This window comes from Hippopotamus amphibius, chromosome 1 (genome assembly GCF_030028045.1).
Source record: "Hippopotamus amphibius kiboko isolate mHipAmp2 chromosome 1, mHipAmp2.hap2, whole genome shotgun sequence".
Classification (NCBI taxonomy): Eukaryota; Metazoa; Chordata; class Mammalia; order Artiodactyla; family Hippopotamidae; genus Hippopotamus; species Hippopotamus amphibius.
In genome coordinates, this window is record NC_080186.1 from 116,072,960 (window position 1) to 116,100,355 (window position 27,396).

The 27,396-nt window shown below is 41.1% G+C and overlaps 1 protein-coding gene and 1 long non-coding RNA gene across 4 annotated transcripts in view; both read left to right on the forward strand.

Annotated features, from left to right (window-relative positions):
- Positions 1-3,365: 3,365 nt before the first annotated feature.
- LOC130846237 (uncharacterized) overlaps positions 3,366-27,396 on the forward strand; it is a 51,164-nt gene continuing 27,133 nt past the window's right edge. Inside the window, exons 1-4 of one of the 3 annotated variants that reach the window (XR_009051535.1) lie at positions 3,366-3,568; positions 23,578-23,661; positions 23,930-24,004; positions 24,473-25,202. This is a non-coding gene — a long non-coding RNA (uncharacterized LOC130846237). Of the gene's footprint in view, positions 3,569-23,577; positions 23,662-23,929; positions 24,005-24,472; positions 25,203-27,396 lie in introns of those variants that run through there. The other 2 variants (XR_009051536.1, XR_009051537.1) reach the window with 2 other exon arrangements.
- On the forward strand, positions 15,286-17,196 carry SPRR1B (small proline rich protein 1B). Its single transcript, XM_057724289.1, has 2 exons — positions 15,286-15,526; positions 16,639-17,196. The coding sequence occupies exon 2, from the start codon at positions 16,657-16,659 to the stop codon at positions 16,900-16,902; it is 246 nt and encodes an 81-aa protein (XP_057580272.1). The 5' UTR covers positions 15,286-15,526; positions 16,639-16,656; the 3' UTR covers positions 16,903-17,196.

Genomic DNA, 27,396 nt, shown 5'->3' on the forward strand with positions numbered 1-27,396 from the left:
CTGCTTTAAGCAATATCATATCATCATCTTGGTTTTTTCTATCCTTATGTGATGCCAAGGTTCAAGCTCTCAACAGAATCAGTGTTATCTGAATTTTGAGACATGGCAAAGATTATTTCTATATAATTTAAAATCCATGTTATTTTGTTAATTATTGCTTGATTGATTTGAGGAACAAATTATTTAACTCCTCAGGATTTCAGTCCTTTACTGAAATTGGGAAAATAATATTACACTGCAAACTTCTCTTAGGCATAAAAATTACATGAATGTGTGTAATTTAGTTGGCACCATGCTAGACACACAATTGGTACTTTGTGAGTCAACAGATCATTCATTGTCTCGGTCTTTATCACCATCACCACCATCACAACCACCACCACGTTTGCTTCAGCAAGAAAATGGCTCAGACATAACTAGTATAGCAAACAAGCAGATTCTTAACCTCTATTACCAGCTCTTATTCTGTTCTTCTTTTTCTTCGCTGATTTAATCTAATTTTAAATGTAATACTGCAGATAAAGGGCTTTTAGAAATTAGTGGAATATTCTGCATAAAATTATAGTAGTTCTGGAAACACGGGTAGTACAGAAGAGAGGGAAAGTAGAAGGGTCCTTAACAGGTGAAGGGCTGCCTCCCTTCCATGTGTACAACCTGCTCTTCTTCCTCCAACAACTCATCAACCTCAGGGTCTTATATATTTTTTCACCTCTAAAATTACTTTCTTGACTGTTTTGACCCCACCTTTGAAGAACATTGTGGTTTACAATGTTTATTTAAATTTACAAAGTCACTGTTGCTACACAGCTTGTTTTCCAAGTGCTTAGCTCACTAGTCAAGTAAGCTATGAAAAGGGATATGTTCTCTCAGTATATCTCTTCTTATGGTCCTAAGTGTCCACAAATAGAATAGTTAATTCAGATCACACACAGACACACACAGACATACACACACACAATAGCATCATTTTTAAAAGTAAATAAATCTTCCTATTCAATCATGCTGTACCTATACATACTCAAGATTGAGAGGATCTTTCTCTTTGTACACATTCTTCACTCACAAGCCTGGAAGTAAAGAACTACAAGGTGATAGAACTGAAGTTGGAAAAAGATTCCCATGTTACTGTTCAACCCTCATAAGACTATGACAGGAGTGAAAAATAAACACTGATATTTGGGAGCTGTCTCTCCTGTAGCTAGTGTTATTTGACCTGACACAGACATTAGTTCTTTGAGATGGGATGCTACCAAAACAAATCTTAAAATTGTGGCCTTCGCTCAGGAGTCTGGAGGTGATTGGCAAGGAAACTGATATTAAAAATCACAAATGTGATGATCCATGTTATTCATGGCAAAGCGAGTGCAGTAATGGTTGCCCATGGTAATTTGGGAGGCCGACCAAATGTTGGTTATTTGTTGTATTGATCAGGGAATTTCAATAGACATAAGATCAGGAAAAAACTTTCTTGTTTGCCGGACAGAAATTTAAAAAATAAAAAGTAAAACTGTAGCACAAAAATTCAAAACCTTGTCAAATTAGAAAACCCACCACTTGTAAGCCCCAAAGAGGAAGAGATGAGAGTAGAAGTGGTTTTGAACTTCACGTCCATTTTCAGCTGACTGTAACAACAGAGAAAAGAGATAGAAGTTGTCGTCTCTCCACCTTTGTGCCAGGGATCTCATGGTAGCTCTATCAAGTTCACAAGGAAAGGCAACAAAGTAAATCAGGCCAGAGAATTACTTCTACGAATAAAACCGAGTGTGGTCCCTAGAACATAGAAATGATTGGAGGAATGCAATATATCAGGTGCCTAATAAGTTTTTGAGGAGATAGATGGCTAAATAAACTACATGCCAAAACTAAAAAGACTTTGACTTTTCAAAAATCGAAACAACTTTCCAGCTCTCCTTTCCCACTTTCCACACTACCCACTCACATGTGGTCAGTACAAGTAACTAAAAGGGAATAACCGCTATGAGGTGGATACAAGGCCCACAGGGAATGATGGATATGGGAAGCTCTCTCAGGGAACAGTATCAGAGCCTAATAGAGGCAAGGAGGAGAAGGAGCACAGAAATTCTCAGACCTTGTTACTCTTTTGTATGATGGCTATTCTTTCATCTTTCCCTCCAGATTTATTGAGGTATAATTGACAAATTAAATTGCATATATTGACAGTTTATAATGTGATGACTTGACATACGTATACTTTGTGCAATGATTACCACCACCAGGTACTTAACACATTACCCACCTCAAGAGTAATCATTTAAGTGTGTGTATGACTGTGTGTGTGCGTGTGTGTGGTGAGAATGCTTAAGGTCTACCCTCATAGCAAGTTTTAAGTACAGAACACAGTGTTATTACCTACAGTCACCATGCTCTACATTAGACTCCCAGAGCTTATTCACCTTATAACTGAAGGTTTGTACTCTTTGTGCAACATTAACTTTGCCCCACCCTACCCTCCCACACAACTTACCACCACTCTACTCTCTGTTTCTGTAAGTTCTATGAGTTTGGCAACACATTCCTAAATAACCAGTGACTCAAAGAAGGAATAACAAATAAAATTAGAAAATACTTTGGGATGACTATAAAGGAACACAACATACAAGAATTTTAGGGATACACATAATGCAGCGCATAGAGAGAATTTATGGCTGGAGAAATCTATATTTTAAAAGATGAAAGATCTCAAGTCAATAACTTTATAGACATGTATGCATGCTATGGGCTTATGGGAAATACAAAATCCTAACACTAAATACAGAAAAATATAAGCAGTGATTTTTTTTTCTGAAAGTTTAAGGTCGATGATCATATATGATGATGATGTATAACATTTACGATGTCATTTCATTTTTATAACTATTTATTATAATATTTTTTTAAATATATAGCATTCAGTAAGATGCTGCTGAGCTAGAGGAAAATGTTATATTCTGGCCTTCTGGAACACTCCTAAGGCTCTGCAGCAGGTCCCATATGAGCAGCCCAAGGGTGGGTGATCCCACTTCCTCTTGGAGCAGCCCAAGTGTCTCTCCTCCCCACACATCCTCCTCCCAATTCTCAAACTTCTGATCGGGACCATGGATACCACTACACCCAATCCTACTCACAGTGCAAAGGCCTCAAACCCTTCCCACTGGACTGACAGCTGATGCCAGTTGAGGGTTAAAGGAGGAGTTGTTTCTTCTTGTCTCAGCTCCTTCTCTTCCCTCAGTTCCTCTCCGCTTCTGTAGCTTGGCAAAACTGTCCTCAACTGTGCTGAAAACTTAGAGAGTAGGTACTAGTTTCATGAGGAACTTGGAGTTCAAACCATGCACCTTTTAGCAAATTTCATGTCCACAGCCTGGTAACTGATCGAACTTGTGCAGATAAAGAAATGCATATTTGGTCGGAGAAAAAGATGGCGGTGAAGTAGAGGGACGTGGAATGCATCCCCCTCCACAGATGCATTGGGAATGCACCAAAAGACGCAATAATTCCCACAGAGAACCAGCTGAACACCAGCAGACAACCTCGGACACCAGAAAGGACCACAAGGATCCCGACATAACCGGTAGGGAGGCATCTATGACGGCTCAAAGAGGGTGAAGCGGGAGAGCTGTGGCAGATGGGAGGGAGTGAGAAACATACAGAGGGTCCACACCGCAGCTCAGTGTTCCCAGACCAAGATGTTGACCCACAGCTGAACAGTGGGTCCGGGAGAGGGAGTGTGGGAACTGGAGAGCTGGTTCAGGGTGAGAAAAATTGTTGCCAGTAAGGTGACAGACCGAGAGGACAGGAGGGAAGAGGTTCGCGGCGAGGAGTGCCTGCCCCTGAGAGCTGCCCGGCCATGATGGTGGCTGGAGGCTGCAGGCTCACGGGCGGGGGGGGGAGGGAGGGGAGGAGCCATGGGCATAGCCTCTCTCTCTCTATCCACACCTGAAACAGGCAGTGGAGAGACACCCTGTGGGCCACCTAAGGCGCTCAGGGATAATAGGGACTCTCAGGCCCTCAGGAGGGGCTACATTAAAACCCCTTGGAACTCCGGCAGCAGGGAGACCGCCAAGAAAAAAAAAAAAAAAAAACCATGACAGGCCCAACTCTGAGACTTTCTGTTTACACCTGAGCCACCGGTGTCCCTCTGCAACAGGCACCTCCAAGCCCGACTGAAACAACAGTGCACCACTGCTCACTCACTCCCAGGAGAAGGAGCCACTATTGTACCCTCTCCCTCCCTACATACTGATGCTTACAGACTAACAATAAAGGAAGCTCTGCTGGTCACAGAATAATACAAAAAAACCCAATGCGAGTAGAAGAACACTTACAGCTGAGACTCTAAGGAAACAGAAATATTAGTATCAATTCTATTGAACTGGTCCGTTCTGGGAACAGTTCTGGATTTTTCTTTTCCCTTTATTAATTATGATCCTAGTCCTAAGGGATCTACAAGTTTTATAACTTTTTTAATTCTATTTTTCTTCTATTTTTATTTTTTTGCCTTTTTATATACTTCTATTACTAGCTAAGTTTTTGGTACTATGGACAACATCTCTCTCGTACATTCCTTTCATCCCTATCTTTTATACATTTCTATTCCTTTCTTTTTATTTGCATATTTCCAATCACGCTACGCTCTTCTGTTCCCCTGTCTTCCATCCATTTTTAGTTTACTTAATCTTAACATACTTATAAGCAACACTATTGATCTGCGCAGACTCCTAGCTCTATTCTCCAGATGACTCACCAACTTGGTACTTAATATTAGGTTTTTGTCTTTATCTTAGTTCTTAGTACAATTGTCTAATTTCATTCTGAGAATCTCCATTCTGTCTGGTGGTACTTTAGCTCTTTCTTATATTTGATTCTAGCTTACAAAATCTCCCTGGATTAGTGTTTGTATGTGTGAGGAGTAATTTGTTTGTTTGTTTGTTTTTGCTTTTGTTTCTGTTTTGTTCTGTTTTGGTTGTCAATTTCTTTTGGGTTTCTCTATGAATATCTGACAGCATACTGGGGTTCTTCTGTCAGGTCTTTCCACAGCCTTATGTCCTAATGGATTCAGTAATTGTGTGTCTTATACATGTATGTGTTTCCTAGGCTGAGTATTTGTTTAACCCAACACTCAGACATTAGTCTGAGGCTTGGACAGTCTTCTATAAACCCTTCTATCACTGGGACACACAACCCCAAAAGTTTGGACTACCATGAGGAAACAAAGAAACACCATGCAGGCAAAAGAGCAGGAAAAAAACCTACAAGACCAAATAAGTGAAGAGGAAAGAGGAAAAATGCCTGAAAAAGAATTTAGAGTAATGATAGTAAAAATGATACAAAATCTTGATAACAAAATAGAGAAAGTACAAGAAACAGTTCATAAGAACTCAGAAAAACAAACAGCAATGGATAACAAAATAACTGAAATTAAAACTACTCTAGATGCTATAACCAGCAGAATGACTGAGGCAGAAGAATGAATAAGTGAGTTGGAAGATAGAATGGGGGAAATAACTGCCACAGAGCAGGAAAAAGAGAAAAGAATAAAAAGAAGAGAAGACAGTCTCAGAGACCTTGGTAATAACATTAAACATACCAACATTCGAATTATAGGCATCCCAGAAGAAGAAGAAAACAAGAAAGGGTCTGAGAAAATATTTGAAGAGGTTATAGTGGAAAAGCTCCCCAACATGGGAAAGGAAATAATTAACCAAGTCCGAGAAGCACAGAGAGTCACATACAGAATAAACCCAAGGAGAAATACACCAGGGCACATATTCATCAAACTAATGACAATTAAACACAAAGAAAAAATATTAAAAGCAGCAAGAGAAAAGCAACAAATAACATATAAGGGAAAACCCATAAGGATGACAGCTGATCTTTCTGCAGAAACTCTGCAGGCCAGAAGGGAATGGCAGGATACACTAAAAGTCCTGAAAGAGAGAAACCTACAGCCAAGAATACTCTACCCAGCAAGAATCTCATTCAGATTTGAGGGAGAAATCAAAAGCTTTCCAGACAAGCAAAAGTGAAGAGAATTCAGCACCACCAAACCAGCCTTACAACAAGTGCTAAAGGAACTTCTCTAAGTAGGAAACACAAGAAAAGGAAAACACCTACAAATACAAACCCAAAACAATTAAGAAAATGGTAATAGGAGCATACATGTCAATAATCACCTTAAATGCAAATGGATTAAATGCTCCAAACAAAAGACACAGACTGGCTGAATGGATACAAAAACAAGACCCTTCTATATGCTGCCTACAAGAAACCCACTTCAGACCAAGGGATACATATAGACTGAAAGTAAAGTGATGGAAAGAGATATTCCATGCAAATGGAAGTCAAAAGAAAGCTGGAGTAGCAATACTCATATCAGACACATTAGACTTGAAAGTAAAGACTATTAAAAGAGACAAGGAAGGACACTACATAATGATCAAGGGATCCATCCAAGTAGAATATATCACAATGGTAAATATCTATGCCCCCAACATAGGAGCACCTCAATACATAGGCACATGCTAACAGCTATAAAAGGGGACATCAACAGTAACACAATAATAGTGGGAGACTTCAACACCCCACTTATATCAATGGACAGATCATCCAAACAGAAAATAAAGACACACAAGCTTTCAATGACACATTAGACCATCTTGAATTAATTGATGTTTATAGGACATTCTATCCAAAAACGACAGACTACACTTTCTTCTCAAGTGCACACGGAACATTCTCCAGGATGGATCACATCTTAGGTCACAAATTAAACCTTGGCAAATTCAAGAAAATTGAACTCATATCAAGCATCTTCTCAGACCACAACGCCATGAGACTAGATATCAATTACAGGGAAAAAACTGCAAAAAATACAAACACATGGAGGCTAAACAATATGCTATTAAACAACCAAGAAATCACTAAAGAAATCAAAGAGGAAATCAAAAAATATCTAGAAACAAATGACAATGAAAACACAAAAGCCTAAAACTTTTGGGACACAGCAAAAGCAGTTCTAAGAGGGAAGTTTATAGCAATACAGTCCTACCTTAAGAAACAAGAAAAATATCAAATAAACAACCTAACCTTACACCTAAAACAATTAGAAAAAGAAGAACAAAGGAACCCCAACTTGAGCAGAAGGAACGAAATCATAAAGATCAGAGCAGAAATAAATGAAAAAGAAAGGAAGGAAGCAATAGCAAAAATAAATAAAACTAAAAGCTGGTTCTTTGAGAAGATTAACAAAATTGGTAAACTATTAGCCAGACTCATCAAGAAAAAAAGGGAGAAGATGCAAATCAACAGAATTAGAAATGAAAAAGGAGAAGGACACCACAGAAATACAAAAGATCATGCGAGACTACTACAAGAAACTATATGCCAATACATTGGATAACCTCGAAGAAATGGATAAATTCTTAGAAAAATACAATCTTCCAAGACTGAAGCAGGAAGAAATAGAAACTATGAAAAGAGCAATCACAAGTATGAAAATTGAGGCAGTGATAAATATCTTCCAACAAACAAAAGCCCAGGGCAAGATGAATTACCAGGCGAATTCTATCAAACATTTAGAGAAGAGCTAACACCTATCCTTCTCAAACTCTTCCAAAATATTGCAGAAAGAGGAATACTCCCAAACTCATTCTACGAGGCCACCATCACCCTGATACAAAAACCAGGCAAAGATGTCACAAAAAAGGAAAATTACAGAGCAATATCACTGATGAATATGGATGCAAATATCCTCAACAAAGTACTAGCTAACAGAATCCAACAGCACATTAAAAAAATCATGCACCATGATCAAGTGGGGTTTACCTCTGGGATGCAAGGATTCTTCAATATACGCAAATAAATCAACGTGATACATCATATTAACAAATTGAAGGATAAAAACCTTATGATCATCTCAATAGATGCAGAAAAACCTTTTGACAAAGTTCAATATCCATTTATGATAAATGCTCTCCAGAAAATGGGCATAGAAAGAAATTACCTGAACAGAATGAAAGCCATATGTGAGAAACCAAAAGCCAACATTGTTCTAAATGGGGAAAAACTGAAAGAATTCCCTCTAAGGACAGGAACAAGACAAGGGTGTCCACTCTCACCACTATTATTCAACATAGTTTTGGAAGTTTTAGCCATAGCAATCAGAGAAGAAAAAGAAATAAAAGGAATCCAAATTGGAAAAGAAGAAGTAAAATTGTCACTCTTTGCAGATGACATGATATTATATATAGAAAACCCTAAAGACTCTACCAGAAAACTGCTATCACTAATTGATGAGTTTAGTAAAGTAGCAGGATACAAAATGAATGCACAGAAATCTCTTGCATTCCTATACACTAACAACGGAAGAGCAGAAAGAGAAATTAAGGAAACTCTCCCATTCACCATTGCAACAAAAAGAATAAAATACCTAGGAATAAACCTGCCTAAGGAGGCAAAAGATCTGTATGCAGAAAACTTTAAGACATTGCTGAAAGAAATCAAAGACGACACAATCAGATGGAGGGATATACCATGTTCTTGGATTGGAAGAATCAACATCGTGAAAATGACTGTACTACCCAAAGCAATTTACAGATTCAGTGCAATCCCGATCAAATTACCAATGGCATTTTTCACAGAACTAGAGCAAGAAATCTTATGATTTGTATGGAAACGCAAAAGACCCCGAATAGCCAAAGCAATCTTGAGAAGGAAAAGTGGAGTTGGTGAAATCAGGCTTCCTGACTTCATAGTATACTACAAGGCCACAGTGATCAAGATAGTATGGTACTGGCACAAATATAGAAAGGAAGATCAATGGAATAGAATAGAAAACTCAGAGGTAAGCCCATACACATATGGGCACTTTATCTTGGACAAAGGAGGCACGAATATACAATGGAAAAAAGACAGCCTCTTCAATAAGAGGTGCTGGGAAAATTGGACAGCTTCATGTAAAAGAATGAAATTAGAACACTTCCTAACACCATACACAAAAATAAACTCCAAATGGATTAAAGACCTACATGTAAGGCCAGACACGATAAAAACTCCTAGAGGAAAACATAGGCAGGACACTCTATGACATCCATCAAAGCATGATCCTTTTGGACCCACCTCCTAGAATCACGGAAATAAAATCAAGAGTAAACAAATGGGATCTAATGAAACTTAAAAGCTTTTGCACAGAGAAAGAATCCATAAACAAGACAAGAAGGCAACCCTCAGAATGGGAAAAAAATAGTTGCCTATGAAACAACGGACAAAGGATTAACCTCCAAAATATACAAGCAGCTCATGCAGCTTAATACCAAAAAAGCAAAAAACCCAAACCACAAATGGGCGGAAGACCTAAATAGACATTTCTCCAAAGAAGGCCTACAGGTGGCCAACAAACACATGAAAAGATGCTCAACATCACTCATCATCAGAGAAATGCAAGTCAAAGCCACAATGAGGTATCACCTCACACCAATCAGGATGGCCATCATCACAAAATCTGGAAACAACAAGTGTTGGAGAGGGTGTGGAGAAAAGGGAACTCTCCTGCACTGTTGGTGGCAATGTAAGTTGGTACAGCCACTATGGAAAACAATTTGGAGGTTCCTTCAAAAACTACAAATAGAACTACCATATGATCCAGTAATCCCACTACTGGGCATATGCCCAAAGAAAACCATAATCCCAAAAGAAACATGTACCATAATGTTTATTGCAGCACTATTTACAATAGCCAGGATATGGAAGCAACCTAAATGCCCATCAACAAATGAATGGATAAAGGAGATGTGGCATATATATACAATGGAATATTACTCAGCTATAAAAAGAATGAGATGGAACTATATGTTATGAGGTGGATAGACCTAGAGTTTCTCATACAGAGTGAAGTAAGTCAGAAAGAGAAAGACAAATATTGTATGCTAACTCACATATACGGAATCTAAAAATGATACTGATGAACTCAGTGACAAGAACAAGGACGCAGATGCAGAGAATGGACTGGAGAACTCGAGGTTTGGGAGGGGAAGCTGAGATGAAGCGAGAGAGTAGCACAGACATATATATACTACCAACTGTAAAGTAGATTGCCAGTGGGAAGTTGTTGTATAACAAAGGGAATTCAACTCTAGGATGGAAGATGCCTTAGAGGACTGGGACGGGGAGGGTGGGGGGGACTCGAGGCAGGGTGGGGGGCGGGAGTTGAGGGAGGGAGGGAATATGGGGATATGTGTATAAAAACAAATGAAACAATTGATTGAACTTGGTGTACCCCCCCAAAAAAAATAATAAATTAATTTTAAAAAAAAGATACCGTCATTAAAAAGGAGGAAGTAAAATGAAAAAAAAAACAAAAAAGCAGCAGTTCTGAGTACTGCAAATCACTGCTCTTTCCAGTCTATACCTGAAAGACTTTTGGAAAAATTGTTTTTTTATCTTCCTGAAAACGGGAGAAACCTGAGGGCATGGTTATCTCCCCCAAATCTGACTGAGAGTGTCCCCTAGTTGGAGTCTGTCCACTTCATATGTAAATTTCATGAGGGCAATAGGGGTTTAGGAACAGAAGGCCCCACACCACTTTCTTAGTGAAAAGAATATAAGCAACATGATAGAATTTTCTAGAGCTATGGGACATAATGAAATGGAGCAGGACCCTGCGGTCCTTCCCCACCGCCCCACTCCCCGCCATGTCCTTCACCTGCCTTTTGTCTATAGGAAAAGATTTAGCCAGAGACTAAGTTTAATCAGAGAAGTAAGAAAATGCAGAAGCAAAGGAAACCAGTCAAACAGGACAAAATAATAATAGATTAGTCATTAAACAAAGTCAAGGACCTTTAGTTCCTCCTCAAGGGCTATAGATAATATTCTGGGCCATATCCTATGAGCTCTCTTGTAGTTACTGAAACCTCCACAGGTGGAAGAAGTTAACTACATGGTGACCAATCTGTAGCCATGACATAAGCTACCACAATTCCGAGAACTGGAATCAAAGAAATGGGAACAAACTGACCCTGGAACTGAAGACTAACTGTACTTAAAACAATCAAGGTGACACTGATCAGACAACTGCATGACCAATTTTAAGATGACTGTCAGAGCTGACTGTGCTGTTTCTGCATGTTGCCCCCTCCCTCCCCTTTAAAAGCTCTTGTACTCTGTCAGTAACAGGGGGTCTGGAATCAGCCTTTGGAAGCAAGTCCACCTTCCCCCCACCCCATTGCTGGCCTCCCAAAGAACCGAACTTTCCTTTCCAACAACCTTGCCTCAGTATTGGCTTTCAAGGGGCAAGCAGCCAGACCACACTTTTGCTAACAGTTAGATATAATTATCAACAGTGATTAGTCTATATTTTTTATGAAATATGTTACAGTTTTATTTCTCTATCACTATTTTTAAAAATTCATATGTTTTTCATTAAGATTAATAAAACAGAAATCTATGAATTTTTTTATAAATAAGCTAATGATATTTTAGCATGCCATTTTTACCTGAATATACTGCCTAAAAATGAAAAATCTATTTGAAAACTCTTAAAGCTATAGTCCCTATAATAACTTTTATTTAGTTAATATCTTTTACCACATCCTAGTAAGCAATGTTCCTCATGCTAAAACAAAGAAACAAATAATAATCAAAATTTGGGGGTATATGTGTAAATACAGTTGATTCACTTTGTTGTACAGCAAAAACTGGCACAACAGTGTAAAGCAATCATATTCCAATAAAGAGCTTAAAAAAAAAAAGGAAAACTTGTTATTCATGTTATATGTATTTGTCAGGGTAGAGTATCTTCTGTGACAAAAACTCCCAAAATATCTGTGACTTCATGCAACAGAATTTTATTTATCATTTATACCCTAGTCCCATATGAGTTGGCAGGAACTCTGACTCCTTCCCTTCCTTCAGTCTGTCTTCCTCAATTCATCCAATTTTTTTGTTTGTTTGTTTTGCTGTAAGAAAAAGAATTTTCTTTAAATCATGGCATATAAAGGAAGAGTCTGTAGCAAAACACAAGTTTCTGGTAAAGAGAAATGCCAAATGGGTTGGACACCAAGTGGGGAAAGCTAGCGGGGTTGGGGTGGGATGAATTTGGAGATTGGGATTGCCATATATACATTACTAACAAGAAAAAAAAAATCAAATTGTAAAAAAAATAAAAAATAAAGGGAGAGAGAGAAATGCCAAATGGGAAGGGAGAGGAAGCAATCCAATGGAATAATGATGATTTTAGGAACTGAAAAAAAATCTTCACAGTTTGGACAAGGACTGTTTATCATAGGAACTTTGCCCTCTTTCCCTGCAGAAGAGAACCTCTGTTAACAGTTACCTGTTTCTTTTAGATATTGCCAAATAACAGGAACGATGTTCTACTAGCTGTTGCCTTGCCAGCCACCTCCAGCAACTTCACCTGCTTATCCTGTGACATAGCCTCCCAAGTTTCTGGAGACCTGGTCTTTAAGTGCCCAGCACCTTGCACAATTCTGCAAAGCTGTAGGCCACTACAGGATCTTTCCTTAGTGTCTACCTCCCTAGTAACCACCTAAACACTGTCTGCCCAAGTCTTCTCTTTGGAAGGCTCCTTTGTATTTCTCAAAGCTAGAAGAGCCTCAGAAGCTGACAGGGCCAAAACACCACAAAATCAAATGGCACTCCATCAAATTCTCCTCAAAATCTGTCACGGTGAGAGATGGCATCTTCACCAAGTATCAGCCCCTGATCTCCTTGGGATGATACTTAACAGACAAAGCCTCCTTTCCTGAACTTATTAACATGTAACATTCTAGCAGGAAGCTAAGGAAGTACCATCCTCAGCCACAGCAATCTGTCCAGTGCTTCAGAAGTACTTAGGTCAAGTCCAACTTTCTTACAGTGATCCTTCTCTCTTTATGTGCTCTGGGCATTGATTTCCATCCTCTGGATGATTTTGTTTATATGTCTTCTTTGTGAATTACAAGCCTGTTTCATAATTGTCTTAACCTGGCTTCTCCAGAAAGTTGTGCCTGATGCTAAAGCCTCATGGGCAGGAGTTTATTTGGGAACGTGATCCCAGAGAAAAGGCATGATGGATAAGGGGATAACTGAGAAGGAAGAAATCCAAGGAGGCATTATCTTTTTCCACATCAACAGGAATAACTGACAGTCAAGCCCATGGGACCTTTTAAGGATCTTTAGGAAATGACCTCAGAACTCTTTGTCCTGTGGATGAAGGTAGGAGGTATTTATTCATACCATCCTTTCACCATCACCATTTGTCAAGTTTGGTTCCACATACATTAACTCCCCCACACTTCTGGATTGAGCACACAAGAGTGCATTGTGTTCCACAGGTGCCCTGAATGATAGTATCATAGAAGCACTGGATCGGGAAGGATCAGGAAGTTCTTACACAGAGCCCATCCAAACCTACACAGAAAGGGTGCCATGACAGTGTATGGATAAGAGGTAAAGCAGAGAGAATTTGTAGGGAGGCCCAAGAGGTATCTAGCACAGTTTAACCAGCAAGACCAAGAAATAAGAATATTAGCAGCATCCTATTGTCCTGAGAAAGGCATCAGTGTAAGAGTCAGAGGCATGTGGGGAGATGCTAGTTGCAATCAGAAGCCATATGGCTTCCCAGAAAATTCACTGGCTAATCCAGCACTGCTAGTGAATAAATTGGGTTTCTCTGTATAGTAGGAAAAGCCTTAATATCCAACTATTCAGTGCACTTTTGACAGAAGAGTAAAGGGAAAGTCTAGGAGCTGGAAAGGGAAAAGTGTTGCTGAGGGAAAGGACGCACAAGTCAGGCAAACACATCAGGTCAAAGATTAAAGAATATTGAATGACAGTCCTTCTTTGCACCCAGGGATGTGGGTCCAGGAAAGACATGAGAGGCAGTGGTCCAGCCTCCAAACTGATGTTCAGTCAGCCAGCTCCATGAATAGTATCATGGAGGACCAAGGAGCAGGAACCAGTGTGCCCTAGGTCTGAGAATCCCACCAGATCAGCCTCAAGGTGTGCTAGGAAATCCTTCCTCAGGATCCTTATATATATGGTTTGGGTGAGAAGAGGCTTATACCCAAGCCTAAAGAAGAGCTGAATTAGTACAAAAGGCCTGAAACTCAGGCATGGCTGTGGCATTGGTCATATCCCACAAGGAAGTAACTACTTAAACTCTAGCAGAAGGAAAACAGATGGTTGAGGTTAGTAGCAGAAACACCTGTGTCTTGCTAAACTCTTACCCCACCCCTCAGCCCATATCGTGAGGCTTACCATAAGGGTCCAATTCCCTTTATAAAAAATTTTCTATTCACTCTCCAAACAGCTTCTGGGTGTCTCATAACAAAAAATGTCATTCATTCATGCATCCATTCTATAAACATCAATCCATTGAGCAGCTACTACACACCAGGCCCTGTGTGGGGATGGAGGGTAGAATAATGGCTAAAGGGAGCCAGGGGGAGGAGCTTCTGGTGGTGTCTTGCTGGTCCCAGGCTCAAGTTCAGGGGAGGTGACACAGCTGTGGAGCCAGCAGGTCCTCCACAAACATGTAGGTAAGCAAAGTAAGAAGGAAGGGACCACCCAAACACTAGGGTTTGAAGAATAATTTGGATTTTCCAAAGATAACAGCTTGTTTCAAATTGTGTATTGGAAGTAGACCTGGATTAATGGCCTCTGTTTCATTTCATCTTGAGCAGAATGAACCTTGGAATAAAGGATAAGGGAATCCTGTGGCTCTCATCCCTATGCCGTCTCCTGGAAGGGGTCCCCTTGAGGGGCAGGGTCTTCAGGGCCTGTTGTCACATTAGACAGAACAAGTGGATGGGCTAAAAGCACCAGGGTGCTATGGGGTTGCAGAAACCAATTGTCTTTCCCAGTGTTTTCACTGATCAGCTTCCCCATGCCCCACTGCTATTAACTCTGAAGGCTTTCTTGGAGTAAAGGTTTTTTAGGATTCAAAGAATAATTTTAGCCTTTTCTTCCCCTTCCCAGGCCTGGTACACTGAGTGATAGATAAACAAAATTGTTACTTTTTTCCACCTGGGGAAATTCATGCCACCATGCTCTTGGCCTCCCAGAAGAACCAGAAATATCTGTTGTTCCTCTCCACATCCAATTCAAATGTTAAGCAGCCCATCAAGCTTAGTCTGTGCTAAGGATTAGGACCTTCCAGAAAGCAGGACTGTTTCTAGTCAACAGCCCTAGAGCTTCTTCCTTCTCTCTCCTTTCAGCCCACACCGCCCTCACCATAAACACTAGCCCTGGGTATATAATGTACTCAGTGGGGATAAGTCCCCAGGTGACATCATTGTCAGAGAGCAAGTGCCAAAAAAATGTCAAGTTAGTGGTTTCATCACAGAAGCTGAGCGAACAGGTAACTGAGGGGTGCAGAATGAATCATGTTTGGCAGGCAAAACATGAAAATGCAGTAACCCCAAAAGATCCCATTCCTTGAAACAAGTCTCATTCCCTGTATAAAAAGCCAGTTGGCTTGGGAGACCATGCCAGATCCAAGTGATCACATAACCTGCTCTGCTCTGCGAACCAGGTGAGTCACTTTTCTTGCAACTTTTTATCATCCACTCAATGTATTTGACTTCTGTTGGAATCTCTTTGGCATTCATGATATCTTTTCCCTAATTATTGAAGTCCAGTCATTAGAGTGGTAACCTCTAGGAATATCTTTGTTTTAAAAGTAATCACATTTCGGGATTGAAGGGACTTAAGACTTTATCAATTTTGCCCTATCAGTTCTTGCTGTGTCAGTGAGAAGGGGACTGACATGTGCAAGGACCCACAGTTCACAAGATAAGGACTAGAACTGAGGGCCATAGCACTTTTAGTGACATTGTAACTCTTTCTTTATTTGTAATTTCAATATAGAGAATTTTATTCTTTCAAAAAATCGTTTTGTGAGAGTCTACTCTGTTTGGCGCTTTACTGTTAGAAAACAACTTAGGCAACAGGGACTTTACTCCATGAAACTACAATTTAATCAGGAAGGTAAGACATGGACATGAAGAGCTAAAACACCATGTAGAAATTTATCCTCATGAGGCAATGAGGACAAGTAAAGTGTTAAGGCAGTTTAGGGAGACAGGTGACTTCTGGAAGGCTTGCTCTAGTAAAGCCACCCAAAAGCATCATTTCAGGCCAGCTTTGATCCATGGTGGTTGGATACTACCTGAACAAGCAGGAATAAGGGAAACATTTGAGGCAGATGAGAGTGTGAGTGAGGCCAGAAGTGGAATTGTGTGGGGTCATAAAAATGCCACTACTTATTTATAGGTGATAAGGCATTCTGTGTGTGGGGTGGGGGGATGAAGTTATTGGGTTTTTTTTTTTCAAATAATATCACATTTCCATATAATCTAATATTGTGATTTCACATGCCTGCCAGGAGCCTGCAAAGGTGTTGTGTTGCTAATTGGGTTTTAAGATGTACCAGGAAGAAGGAGAGCACTTGGAGAAGGCTTGCTAAAGTGGAGCAGAACAATCACCTTTACATTCCCCCTTTTCAAAGGTTCAGAAATCATCAAAGCATTCTTTGTGGTAGAGAGGGGGAAAGGAGAACATGTGCTTCTGAAGAGACTTGAAGTGGCATTGAATGAGCTTCTTCCCTAGTTAATCCCTGTTTAAACCATCTGTTCTGTCTCTAAGTCCAGCCTCTTTTGAAGCATGAGTTCCCACCAGCAGAAGCAGCCCTGCATCCCACCCCCTGAGCCTCAGCAGCAGCAGGTGAAACAGCCCTGCCAGCCTCCACCCCAGGAGCCATGTGTCTCCCAAACCAAGGAGCCATGCCACACCAAAGTGCCAGAGCCCTGTCACCCCAGGTTTCCAAAGCCCTGTCACCCCAATGTTCAAGAGCCCTGCCCCTCAATGGTCACGCCAGTGCCAGCTCAACAGAAGACAAAGCAGAAGTAATGTGGTGTACAGCCAAGCCCTAGAAGAACCAACCACCGGATGCTGACCTCCCTCTCCCGTTCTGATTATCAGTCCATTTGCCTTATAATTAGCATGCTGTCACCCTGAGTCACAGACCTTCTTAATTTACACTCTAAAAACATGTGCTGTGAAGATTTCCTTCCCAAACACACTGGGCCTCTAAGCCTCTGAATTGCGCTGAAGTTCTGGGTACCTTAGAACCTTAGCTATGGACTGCTCAGGATTCATCTGAAGAGGGACTTAAGGTGAAAACAGGTGGATCAGCTTTGTTCTTCCACGATTAAATGCATTTTCAATTCCACTCCTGACTCTGTGTTGTGGTCTGACTCAATGCCTTCATTCTTTTCCCTTGTGAAGTAAGACTTGTACATAGGTTGGCGAGGAAAGGATGCATTCAGAAGTGTCTAGTCCTGGTAGTATGTGGGTGGGGAATTGCCCTTGCTGAGCATTTCTAGGCTGGAAATGGGCGTTTGTACAATGCCAGCCAGAGGCTGTTGCTTTGGGCATCCAGGGCTGAGAAGGGCTCTCCTCTTGCAACTCAGTGAGTCATGCTAGAGTCTAATTAGTGCCTGTCTGAACTAATTCTGATTCCTACTCTCTACCCCTGTCCCCAAATCTTCCAGATTGCTGACCTAACTAGCCATTTCTTGTTCATTTCAAGGGATGCTGTTCCAAGCCTGTGAACCTGCTCCTCCTCACTCATTTCCTTCTGATACCCAAAGATGTCTCTACTTTTGTTGCCTCAATCCATCCTCTTCCATTCACCAAGTGCCCAATCTGTGCCAGAAGGGGGATGAGAAGTATGCAAATACTTGCCTTCGGCATTTACACTCTTTGAAAAGGATGCATTTCACTCCCTACCCCACCTCTCACGCAAACACATGTACACACCCATGCACACTAGATCTGGAATCTTGGAATCTCCCGGAGTGATACACAAAATTTCATCTGCTGCATCTCCAGGTTGGAGACTGTTTACTTCACACATATATGGCAGGGACCACAGAAAGTGAGGACTGGAAAGCACACCATCTCATCTTCCTAGAGTGGAAAAATGTTTACAATGAAATGAAACACAGAATTACCAACCACGCATTCATATATATGTATATATGTTTATATTTATATTTATATTTATGTAAAAATATGTTTCTTTATGTTACCGAGAGACAAAGCAAATACTCCTTCAGCGGTATAAGAAGACATATTTTCATTTGTGAAATGAAATAATATAAAAAGGTGCATTTGATATAACTCAAGATATTGCGATTCTTTTGATCATAAAAATTTTACCTGCTTGCATTCTTTAAATTTATTGTCGCAATAAACATTACGGTACATGTTTCTTTTTGGATTATGGTTTTCTCTGGGTATATGCCCAGGAATGGGATTACTGGATAATATGAGAGTTCTATTTTTAGTTTTTTAAGGAACCTCCAAACTGTTCTCCATAGTGGTTGTACCAACTTACATTCCCACCAACAGTGCAGGAGAGTTCTCTTTTCTCCACACCCTCTCCAACATCTGTTGTTTCTAGATGTTTTGATGATGGCCACTCTGACCAGTGTGAGGTGATACCTCACTGTGCCTTTGACTTGCATTTCTCTGATAATTAGTGATGTTGAGCATCTTTTCATGTGTTTGTTGGCCAGTTGTATGTCCTCTTTGGAGAAATGTCTATTTAGGTCTTCTGCCCATTGGTGGATTGGGTTATTTGCTTTTTTGGTATTAAGCTGCATAAGCAGCTTGTATATTTTGGAGCTTTATCCTTTGTCCATTGCTTCGCTGGCAAGTATTTTCTCCCATTCTGAGGGTTGTCTTCTTGCCTTCTTTATGGTTTTTTTTTTTTTTTTTTTTTTTTTGCTGTGCAAAAGCTTTTAAGTTTCATTGGGTCCCATTTGTTTATTCTTGATTTTATTTCCATTATTCTAGGAGGTGGGTCCAAAAGGATCTTGCTTTGATGGATGTCATAGAGTGTTCTGCCTATGTTTTCCTCTAGGAGTTTGATAGTGTCTGGCCTTACATGTAGGTCTTTAATCCATTTGGAGTTTATTTTTGTGTATGGTGTTAGGAAGTGTTCTAATTTCATTCTTTTACATGTAGCTGTCCAATTTTCCCAGCACCACTTATTGAAGAGGCTGTCTTTTTTCCATTGTATATTCTTGCCTCCTCTGTCAAAGAGAAGGTGCCCATATGTGCTTGGGTTTACCTCTGAGTTCTCTATTCTGTTCCATTGATCTACTTTTCTATTTTTGTGCCAGTACCCATACTGTCTTGATCACTGTGGCCTTATAGTATAGTTTGAATTCAGGAAGCCTGATTCCACCAACTCCATTTTTCCTTCTCAAGATTGCTTTGGCTATTTGGGGTCTTTTGCGTTTCCATACAAATCATAAGATTTCTTGTTTTGGTTCTGTGAAAAATGCCATTGGTAATTTGACAGGGATTGTGCTGAATCTGTAAATTGCTTTGGGTATGATAGTCATTTTCACAATATTGATTCTTCCAATCCAAGAACATGGTGTGTCCCTCCATCTGTTTGTGTCACTTTGATTTCTTTCATCAGTGTCTTCTAATATTCTGCATACAGATGTTTTGCCTCCTTAGGCAGGTTTATTCCCAGGTATTTTATTCTTTTTGTTGCAATGGTAAATGGGAGAGTTTCCTTAATTTCTCTTTCTGCTCTTCCGTTGTTAGTGTATAGGACTGCAAGAGATTTCTGTGTGTTAATTTTGTACCTGCTACTTTACTAAACTCATCGATTAGTGATAGCAGTTTTCTGGTAGAGTCTTTAGGGATTTCTATATATAATATCATGTCATCTGCAAAGAGTGACAATTTTAATTGTTCTTTTCCAATTTGGATTCCTTTTATTTCTTTTTCTTCTCTGATTGCTGTGGCTAAAACTTCCAAAACTATGTTGAATATTAATGGTGAGAGTGGACACCCTTGTCTTGCTCCTGTTCTGACAGGGAATGCTTTCAGTTTTTCACCATTAAGAATGATGTTGGCTGTTGGCTTGTCATATATGGCTTTTATTATGTTGAGGTAATTTCATTCTATGATCATTTTCTGGAGAGCTTTTATTTTAAATGGATGTTGAATTTTGTCAAAAGGTTTTTCTGCATCTATTGAGATTATCATATGGTTTTATCATTCAATTTGTTAATATGGTGTATCACATTGATTGATTTGCACATATTGAAGAATCCTTGAATTACAGGGATAAACCCCACTTGATCATGGTGTAAGATCTTTTTAATGTGCTGTTGGATTCTGTTAGCTAGTATTTTGTTTAGGATTTTTGCATCTATATTCATCAGTGATATTGCTCTGTAATTTTCTTTTCTTGTGACATCTTTGCCTGGTTTTGGTATCAGGGTGATGGTGGCCTCATAGAATGAGTTTGGGAGTGTTCCTCCTTATGCAATATTTTGGAAGAGTTTGAGAAGGATAGGTGTTAGCTCTTCTCTAAATGTTTGATAGAATTCCCCTGGTAATCCATCTGGCCCTGGGCTTTTGTTTGTTGGGAGATTTTTAATCACTTGATCAGTTTCCGTACTTGTGAGTGGTCTGTTCATATGTTCTATTTCTTCCTGGTTCAACCTTGGAAGATTGTATTTTTCTAAGAATTTATCCATTTCTTCAAGGTTATCCAATGTATTGGCATATAGTTTCTTGTAGTAGTCTCTCATGATCTTTTGTATTTCTGCAGTGTCCATTGTTACTTCTCCTTTTTCATTTCTAATTCTGTTGATTTGCATCTTCTCCCCTTTTCTTCCCGATGAGTTTGGCTAATGGTTTATAAATTTTGTTTATCTTCTCAAAGAAGCAGCTTTTAGTTTTATTAATCTTTGCTATTCTTTCCTTCATTTCTTTGTCATTTATTTCTGATCTGATCTTTATGATTTCTTTCCTTCTGCTCACTTTGGGGTTTTTTTGTTCTTTCTCTAATTGTTTTAGATGTAAGTTTAGGTTGTTTTTTCAATATTTTTCTTGTTTCTTGAAGCAGGACTGTATTGATATAAACTTCCCTCTTAGAACTGCTTTTGCTCATCCCATAAGTTTCGGGTTGTTGTGTTTTCATTGTTGTTTGTTTCTAGGTATTTTTTGATTTCCTGTTTGATTTCCTTAGTGATTTCTTGGTTGTTTAATAGTGTATTGTTTAGTCTCCATGTGTTTCTATTTTTTACAATTTTTTTCAGGTAATTGATATCTAGTCTCATGGCATTGTGGTCAGAGAAGATGCTTGATACAATTTTAATTTTTTTGAATTTACCGAGGCTTGATTTGTGACCCAAGATGTGATCTATTCTGGAGAATGTTCCATGTGCACTTGAGAAGAAAATGTACTCTGCAGTTTTTGGGTGGAGTGGCCTATAAATATCAATTAAGTCGAGATGGTCTAATGTGTCAGTCAAAGATTGTGTGTCCTTATTTATTTTCTGTTTGAATGATCTGTCCATTGATGTATTTGGGTGTTAAAGTCGCCTACTATTATTGTGTTACTGTTGATGTCCCCTTTTATGGCTGTTAGCATTTGCCTTATGTATTGAGGTGCTCCTATGTTGGGAGCATAGATATTTACCATTGCGAGATGTTCTTCTTGGATGGATCCCTGATTATTATTTAGTGTCCTTCCTTGTCTCTTGTAATAGTCTTTACTTTAAAGTCTAATGTGTCTGATATGAGTATTGCTACTCCAGCTTTCTTTTGACTTCCATTTGCATGGAATATCTTTTTCCACCCCCTTCCTTTCAGTCTATATGTGTCCCTTGGTCTGAAGTGGGGTTCTTGTAGACAGCATATAGAAGGGTCTTGTTTTTGTATCCATTCAACCAGTCTGTGTCTTTTCATTGGAGCATTTAATCCATTTGCATTTAAGGTGATTATTGACATGTATGTTCCTATTACCACTTTGTTAATTATTTTGGGTTTCTTTTTGTAGCTCTTTTCCTTCTCTTGCATTTCCTGCTTAGAGAAGTTCCTTTAGCAATTGTAAGGCTGGTTTGGTGGTGCTGAATTCTCTTAATTTTAGCTTGTCTGTAAAGCTTTTGATTTCTCCATCGAATCTGAATGAGATTCTTGCTGGGTAGAGTATTCTTGGCTCTACATTTTTCTCTCTCAGGATTTTCAGTATATCCTGCCACTTCCTTCTGGCCTGCAGAGTTTCTACAGAAAGGTCAGCTGTTATCCTTATGGGTTTTCCCTTATTTGTTATTTGTTGCTTTTCTCTTGCTGATTTTAATATTTTTTCTTTGTGTTTAATTGTCATTAGTTTGATTAATATGTGGCTTGGTGTTTTTCTTCTTGGGTTTAATCTGTATAGGACTCTTTGAGCTTCTTGGACTTGATTAATTATTTCCTTTACCAAGTTGGGGAAGTTTTCCACTATAACCTCTTCAAATACTTTCTCAGACCCTTTCTTTTTTCTTTCTTCTTCTGGGATGCCTATGATTCAAATACTAGTGCGCTTAATGTTGTCACCAAGGTCTCTGAGACTGTATTCCATTCTTTTTATTCTTTTTTCTGTTTCCTGCTCTGCGGCAGTTATTTCCCCCATTCTGTCTTCCAACTCACATATTCATTCTTCTGCCTCAGTTATTCTGCTGTTTATAGTATCTAGAGTATTTTTAATTTCAGTTATTTTGTTATCTATTACTGTTTGTTTGCTCTTTAGTGCTTCTGAGTCCTTATTAACTGTTTCTTGTATTTTCTCTATTTTGTTATAGAGATTTTGGACTATCTTTACTATCATTACTCTGAATTCTTTTTCAGACAATTTTCCTATTTCCTCTTCATTTTTTTGATCTTGTGTATTTTTACCTTCTTCCTTCATCTGTGACATATTTTTTTGTCTTCTCATTTTCCCACGAATTTGGATGCGTGGGATCGTGTTCCTGTCCCACTGGGTGTTTGGCCTGAGGTTTCAAGCACTGGAGTTTGTAGGCTGTTGAGTATAGCTTGGTCTTTGTGTTGAGATGACAACCTCTGGGGGACCTCACTCTAAAGAATATTCTCTGGGAACTGGGTTTCCCTGTTATTCCAATGTTTTGGACTCAGAGCTCCCACCTCCAGAGCTCAGGCCTGACCCTGGGCTTGTGAATCAAAATCCCACAAGCCATGTGGAGCAGCGAAATGAAAAAAATTGTTTTAAAAATTAGGAGAACAGCAGAACAATAGCAAGATAAAAATACAAAAACAGGAAACTAACAGATGTGTTAGAAAAAAATTAAAAAAAAAAGATGAGCAACAACTGGAAGGTAAAACAACTGCAAACGCCTAAGTGAGGAGGTGCGAAGAAAAGGAAAAAAAAACAAGAAGAGAAAACAAAGGCCAGAAGGTCTTCGTTGTGGGGGCGGGGCTTAGACAAGGCTGGGGGTGGGGGTGAGGGGGAGGTTATGCAATGGGCAGGGCCTATGCTTAGAAAAGGCCCTGGGGGTGGTGGGGATTGGGGCTTAGGCCCAGTGAGGCAGATGAGCCCCGGAATGCCTCTGGTCCTTGATGCAAAGGACCAGGTCAAGATACCCAGTGGGCTCCCTGGGCCCAAGTTAGTGGAAGAAATGCTAGGCACCTCCCCTACTCCTCCAATCTCAGGGGTTCCCTCCCCCTTGGCTTCTCTTCTTCCTCACCCCCTCTCTCTTATTCCCCTAGGACCCTCACAGCTGCAGGGGGCACTGGAAGGCCGAAGACCAGACTCTGATGACCAACAGGATTCCCACGGCCAACTGAGCTAGGGTAATGCCTGCACACTTCCCCAGACCTCACAGTCTCATAGGGTCCCAGTCTGCCTCTCTTCCCCTCCCCCACCCCCCACTCTCCTAGGTCCCAAGAAGTTGCAGGGGGCCCTGGAGTGTGAAAGACCAGGTCCATGAGCCTAGCAGGCTTCCCAGAGCTAGTGGGTGGAGGAAATACCTTCTCCACCTCCCTTGATCCGCCAATCCCAGAAGGCCCCCTCCCCTGCCCTCCTCTCCTCTTCTCCCCAGCTTTCCTTCTACACCCCTAGGACCAGTGAGACCTAGAGGGGCCACAGGAGGACTGAAGACCAGACCTGGGGGCACAACAGGCCTCCCAGTGAGAAGTGAGTAGGGAGATTTTCCACAGGGTCTCCCCTGATCCTCCAGTCCTGCAAGATCTCATCCACTGCTGTCTCAGGCTCTCTGTCTCTTCTCCTCTCCTCTCTCCCTCCCACACGTGTATGACCCACTTAGTCAGAGACACTGAGGGACCAGACTGGGGAGCCCAGCAGGCCCACCAGGTCCAAGTGGGCAGGGGAAAGGTCCTCCGCAACTCCCTTGGTCCTCTGCACCTGGAACGTCCCACCACTAGTCTGCCTCTCTTCCTCTTCCCCTGCCACACTCCACTGTCCCCAGGACCAAAGCATCAGGGAGGGGACCCTGTAGAGTTGGAGAGCAGGCCCAGGAACCCAGCAGGCTTCCCAGGCCAGTGGGCAGTGGAAATGCCTTCTGCTCTTCCCCTGATGCTATGATCCCTCCCCCACTTCCACCTCTCCTCTTTTCCCATCTCCACTTCCCCCTTGTACTTCTAGGACCAACACCCTGGAGGTGCCTTGGAAGGTGGAGGACCCACCCAGAAGAAATACCTGGTAGTGCCTCCCCTATTCTTCTGACCTGGGGAGATCCCTTCCCACAACCACTGTCTGCCTCTCTCCCGCCCCCACACCATGCCCCCAGGACCCTCATGCTCTAGGGGGGCTGGGAGAGTGAAGGACCAGGCCCGGGAGCCCAGTCAGCCTTCCTGGCCAACAGGGAGGCGAAATGACCTCTCGCCTCCCCATTCCCCAATTTCAAAGCCCCCACCCCCACCTGCCCACCTCCTTGCCCCTCCTCCCTCCTTCCCACACCCCCAAGTAGCAGGCAGCCCAGAGAGGGTCTTGGAGGGTGGAGGACCCTGCTGGGGAGCCCAGCAGGCCCCTAAGCTGGGGAACTGAGGAGGCCTCATGGCCTGCTGAGTGGGAGAAACCCAGTTGCAGTTTCGCAATATCCCCAACCCCCAATGGTCCCTCCAGGTGGGAACCTACACCCTCACCCAGCCACCCCCCAGGGGCACTGGTCCCTTCCAGCTTTCCCTTCCCTGCCCCCTGTCTTCACCCATATCCCACCCGGTTGTTCCAGGGTTCCTGGGGTCTACTTGGGCCTCAAGTCCCCTGCTGGCCTCTGGCAACTGATCTACCTGTGGGGAGATGTGATCTCCACGTTGTTCCACACAGCCATCTTGACTCTTGCCCCCCTATGTTTATTCTTGAACAATGAAATTCTTTTTTGGTTTGGCACATTGCTTATTTAGTGTTCAAATCCCTCACAGAGGTATCAGGCATCTGATATAAATCAGTCCTCCAATCATTTCTATATTCTAGAGACCACACTCAGGTCCTTTCCTAGAAGTAATTTTATTGCCTGATTTTCATTGCTGTCTTTCCCCCTGATCATAATAGAGCTACCATAAGATCCTTGGCACCCAGGGGGAAAGACTACAACTGCACTCTCTTTTCTTTGTTGTTATACTCAACTGAAAGGGGACCAGGAGTGCAAAACCACTTCTAATCTCATCTCTTCCTCTTTGGGGCTTACAAGGGTGAGCTTTCTAATTTGAAAAGGTTTTGAATTTCTGTGCTTCAGTTTTACTTTTCATTTTTTTCATTTCTGGCCTGCAAACCAGAAAGTTACTTCTTAAATATATGTCTATTGAGCCAGATGGTGGAAGATGCCAGAGTGGGAGGACTTGCACTCTCTCCCTCTTGCAAGAGCACCAGAATTACAACTAACTGCTGAACAATCACTGACGGAAACACACTGGAACTAACCAAAAAAGAAACCATGCATCCAGAGACAAAGGAGAAGCTGTAATGAGACAGTAGGAGGGGCGCAATCCATTAAAATCAAATCCCATATACTCTAGGTGGGTGACTCACAAAGTGGAGAACAGTTATACCACAGAAGTCCACCCACTCAAGTGAGGGTTCTGAGCCCCACATCAGGCTTCCCATCCTGGGGGTCCAGCAATGGGATGAGGAATCCCCAGAGAACCAGTCTGTGAAAGCCAGCAGGATTTGATTGCAGGACCTCCACAGGACTGGGGGAAACAGAGACACCACTCTTGGAGGGCACACAAAAAAGAGAGCACACACCAGGACCCAGGGGGAAGGAGCAGTGACCCCATAGGAGACTGAACCAGACCTAATTGCTGCTCTTGGAGGGTTGCTGAAGAGCTGGGGGGCAGCTGTGGCTTACCACAGGAAGAGGGACACTGGCAGCAGGGGTTCTGGAAGTGCTCATTATTGTGAGCCCTCCCACAGTCCCTCCACCATTAGCCCCACCAAAAAGCCTGTAAGCTCCAGTGCTGGGTAGCCTTGGCACAAACAACCTAAAGCAAGGGAACACAGCCGCACCCATTGGCAGACAAGCAGATTAGTTTTACTGAGCTCCACCCACCAAATTGGATTAAAGATTTCCTGAGCGCTGCCCACCAATCTCTACCCATCATCAGTCCCTCCCATCAGACAGCAGCAGGAGCCTCTTAGATAGTTTCCTCCACAAGAGGGAAGACAGCAGTATCAAGCAGTACCAGAAGTATTTTGTTCTGTGGAAATGAAAACCACAGCCAAAGAAAGATAGAGAAAATGAAAAGGCAGAGGACGTTGTATCAGATGAAGGGACAAGGTAAAACCAAGAAAAACAACTAAGTGAAGAGGAGCTAGGCACCCTTCCAGAAAAAGAATTCAGAATAATGATGGTGAAGATGATCCAGGACTTTGAAAAAAGACTGGATGTAAAGATCAAAAAGATGAAAGAAACTTTACCAAAGACCTAGAAGAATTAAAGAGCAAGAAAACAGATATAAACAACACAATAACTGAAATGAAAAATACACTAGAAGGAACCAATAGCAGATTAACTGAGGCAGAAGGCTGAATAAGTTACCCAGAATACAAAATGGTGAAAATCACTGATGCAGAAAAGAATAAAAAAAAAAGAATGAAAACAAATTTACACAGCCAGAGAGACCACTGGGACAATGTTCAATGCACCAACACTCTCATCATAGGGGTCCCAGAAGGAGAAGAGAGAGAGAAAGAAACCAAGAAAATGTTGGAAGAGATTATAATGGCAAAAGTCCCCAACACGGGAAAGGAAATAGCCACCCAAGTCCAGGAAGCACAAACAGCTTCAGGCAGCATAAACCCAAGGAGAAACAGCCCAAGACACATAGTAGTCAAACTGACAAAAACTAAAGATAGAGAAAAGTTATTAGAAGCAACAAGGGAAAAATGACAAATAACATACAAGATAACTCCCATAAGGTTAACAGCTGATTTCTCAGCAGAAACTCTGCATGCCAGCAGGGAGTGGCACAATATATTTAAAGTCATGAAAGGGAAGAACCTACAACCAAGAATACTTTACCCAGCAAGGATCTCATTCAGATTTGATAGAGAAATGAAAAGCTCTACAG

What these genes read in the sequence shown, in the direction of transcription:
- SPRR1B (XM_057724289.1), top strand. Translation starts at nt 16,657, where the DNA reads ATGAGTTCCCACCAGCAGAAGCAGCCCTGCATCCCACCCCCTGAGCCT.